The sequence below is a fragment of the Guillardia theta genome (assembly GCF_000315625.1).
Source record: "Guillardia theta CCMP2712 unplaced genomic scaffold GUITHscaffold_100, whole genome shotgun sequence".
In the NCBI taxonomy this organism is placed as follows: Eukaryota; class Cryptophyceae; order Pyrenomonadales; family Geminigeraceae; genus Guillardia; species Guillardia theta.
Genome location: NW_005434574.1, coordinates 37,660 through 40,851, shown reverse-complemented (window position 1 = coordinate 40,851; position 3,192 = coordinate 37,660). Strand labels below are relative to the sequence as shown.

The window sequence follows — 3,192 nt, the reverse complement described above, 5'->3', positions numbered from 1 at the left end:
AGACCCTTGCCGTCGATAGGGAGGGAGGGAGGGAGGGAGGGAGGAAGGCAGGCAGGGAGGGAGGGAGGGAGGAAGGCAGGGAGGGAGGGAGGGAGGGAGGGAGGGAGGGAGGGAGGGAGGGAGGGAGGAGCAAAGGCAGGGAGGAGGAGGAGGGGAACAAGAACCAGACACGTTAACTAACCCCCGTCATGCGAGTAGTTGGAGAAGCCTTGGAAGGAGCTTCAGTGATTGACGCACGGAGAGCGAGGGGAGAGGGAGAAATGCTGCTGCAATCATAACATATTAGGATTCGAAGTCGTACCTGCGTCCTCCTCTCCCTTCCCTCTCTGCATCCACCTTCCCTCTGCTCTCGGCTCTCAACTATCGTCTACCTCCTCGTTTCTCCCTCAACACATTCTCCCTCCTCTTCGAGCCTCCTTGAAGCTCGGACAGGGATGATATCGCCTTGAATCTCTTGATGTCGGATCACTAGTACGAGCCTACTCCTTACCTGCATCTCTTCCGCATCTACATCCTCGGCCGGAATGCTCAATTCGCCCCCTTTCCGTCCTCCCCATGCCCCCCTCTCTTCTTCCATCTTTCTCTTCTTCCACGCCACTCTCGCTCTCGCCTCCTCCTCCTCCTCCTCTCTCCATCCTCTGCATGTTACCTGGGAACAAACGCGCTGCTTGTCGCCATGACGCCCATCACGACAGCTGCCCTGAGCATGGCGATTGAGGCGGCCGATGTGGGTGCCAACGGGGGTAGCGGCGACGTGGGGTACTGTGTCAAGTTCCAGACAATGGGGTAGGGGTCATTTGAGTAGGGGTGAGCATGATGGAATACCCGTACTATGAAGGGATTTTGGTATGGAAATGGTAGGGTAGTACTGATACCTACCCCTCACAAAATCTATATCCCTTAGACCCCACCCCCTAGCATCTTTTGATAACCCTACACGTCCACAAGGAGTTGTGAAGCATAAAATAATTTTACATTTATATCCCATTTATTCCTACATATATTTTATAGAGAACTCATCTGTTTATAACAGTAGTTTTGAATATAATTCTGTACCAACGTATTTGTTACACCCAGTGTTACCCATACAAAATATAATATGTTTTAAAATATAGTACTGCCTCGTACACAAAGGTCGGAGGTATAAAGGTCTAATTGTCCGTCCCGGTGTTGCTAGGATAACTTCCTCGTTTAAAAACAAGATATAAAACTGTACCATCCAGCTGTTTTCTACCCTACAAAATATCATACAAATAAACAAACAAATAAAGAAACAAATAAACAAATAAATAAACAAATAAATAAATAAATAAATACTAAGAATATATTTACTTAAGTTTGGTGAGTGGAATTGTTGGTAACATGTTATAAAGGATTTGTAAAGGGCCCCACCCCTCACCCCCACCCCATCTTTGCGGGCAGCCTCCATTGCACCGAACAGACGTAACCCTCAGAAATTATGACCCTACCTACCCTTTTCCCAACCATTTACTCACTTGGTGTGGGTAATAGAAGTACCCCTACCTAGTCGGATCGTATCCCTCCTTTGCATCAGCAAGGATCTCTCTACAGCATTACAGTCAGGCATACAGTTCATGCTGAATCGATACCGCTCCTCCCCCTCCTCCCCCTCCTCCCTGCTTCAACCCTTCATCACTTCATGCTTCCTCCTACTCATCGTTCCTCGGGACTGCTCTGCGTTTGTGCTCAGATCCCCCATCGGTGTGCAAGCACCCGAGCTCGGCCTTGGGATCCGGACAAGACCAGTCACTCTAGTATGCTCCATCCCGCACTTCGATGCCAGCATGAAGGGTATGATACGGAGGAGGAGGTGGTGGTGGAGGTGGTGGATGATCATGGAGATAGAGGGTAGGAGGAAGAGGATGGGGAAGAGGAGGGTGAGGAGCAGGATGGAAAGGAAGGGGGTGAGGATGAGAATGATGAGGCTGAGGCTGAGGCTGATGGTGGTGGTGAAGGAGGAGGAGGAGGAGGAGGAGATGGCAATGAGGATAATGATGGTGGAGATGACGATGGTGGTGGTGGTAGTGGTGAGATCATATGGATAGAAGAGAGATCGTATCATGTTGCGGTAAGGTCCTCTTCTGATACAATGAGGCAGGTTCTGAAAGATCCTCCACATCCCTTCCATCGCCAGCAGCCAAGTCTTCTCAAAGAAGCTTACATGTAAAGATCTGATCCATGTGATGATGGCGAATAGCGAATGACGATGATGTTTTGTTTCTGCCGTCTCTTCTTCGAACTCATTAGTTGAGCTCGTTCGGTGAGTTGTGTTTTTCTCTTTTCCGTCGAGGTGTGGAGAGGTTTGAAGAGATGTCAGGTCTTGCCAGAGCATTCTCCCTCAAGAGACTCTCTGCTCTCTCTACCGAAGGCGGCAGTCAGAGCAGAAAGAAGTGCTTCATGGTAACGAACACATTCTTGGTTGCTTCAAGTTCGCTCTCCTTGTATCTGATTTCTGCACACGCTGTTATCAGGTTTTCGTGCTGGTAGCAGTCAATGTCTTAATGTTCGTCCTGGACAAGTTCTCAACGTTGGACTACCTCTCCCTTGTTTGCTGTAAGATCGCATGATTGGTCTTTCAGCATGCAGATGAGCGGGCTGTACTTCAACCACATGCACCCGCAGCTTCATCAGTACTTCACCTCCACCCTCTGCCATGCCAATGCCCAAGTAGCCCGCCGCCACGAAGTTGCTTCTAAGGATCCTGACATGTTGTGCAGCATTTGAGTAGCAACCTGTTCCCTCTCCTGGTCTTTGGGAAGGTACAGCGTGAATGGAGAAGCCTTGCTCTTGTTACAGCTGGCTGCAGTTGGTCGAGGAGGAGATGGGGGGCTGGGGCCTTCTGCTTTGCTACGCACTTTGCGGGGTGAGCAGACGTTTCATGCTCCTGCCCTGTTGACTTGTCACTCAGATCCTTGCCAATGTCGCCAGCATCATATTCTTGCCGTCCTCTACCCTCGGGCTAGGAGCTAGCGGAGCTGTCTTCGGCTTGTTTACCATTGCGGTTGATCTTGTAGAGGAACCGCTGAACAAAGGGGGGGGGAGACGTTGCAGGGCAAGGGAGGCAGAAGGGTGCGGAAACATTGAGGATAGGTGATGATGGAAGGCGAGACAGACAGAGACAGTGACAGAGACAGGGGCAGAGACAGACAGTAGGAGGGCAAGAATAGGGAA

General features: G+C 50.3%; 1 protein-coding gene across 1 annotated transcript in view; it reads left to right on the top strand.

The window, feature by feature from the left end:
* Positions 1-2,601: 2,601 nt before the first annotated feature.
* The window catches only part of GUITHDRAFT_116754 (hypothetical protein), a gene marked incomplete at both ends in the record, with an annotated part of 1,272 nt that continues 681 nt past the window's right edge, over positions 2,602-3,192 (top strand). Inside the window, 4 exons of the mRNA XM_005823951.1 lie at positions 2,602-2,688; positions 2,739-2,780; positions 2,828-2,884; positions 2,930-3,022. Of these exons, the coding sequence (XP_005824008.1) occupies positions 2,602-2,688; positions 2,739-2,780; positions 2,828-2,884; positions 2,930-3,022 (279 nt within the window). The remainder of the gene's footprint in view (positions 2,689-2,738; positions 2,781-2,827; positions 2,885-2,929; positions 3,023-3,192) is intronic.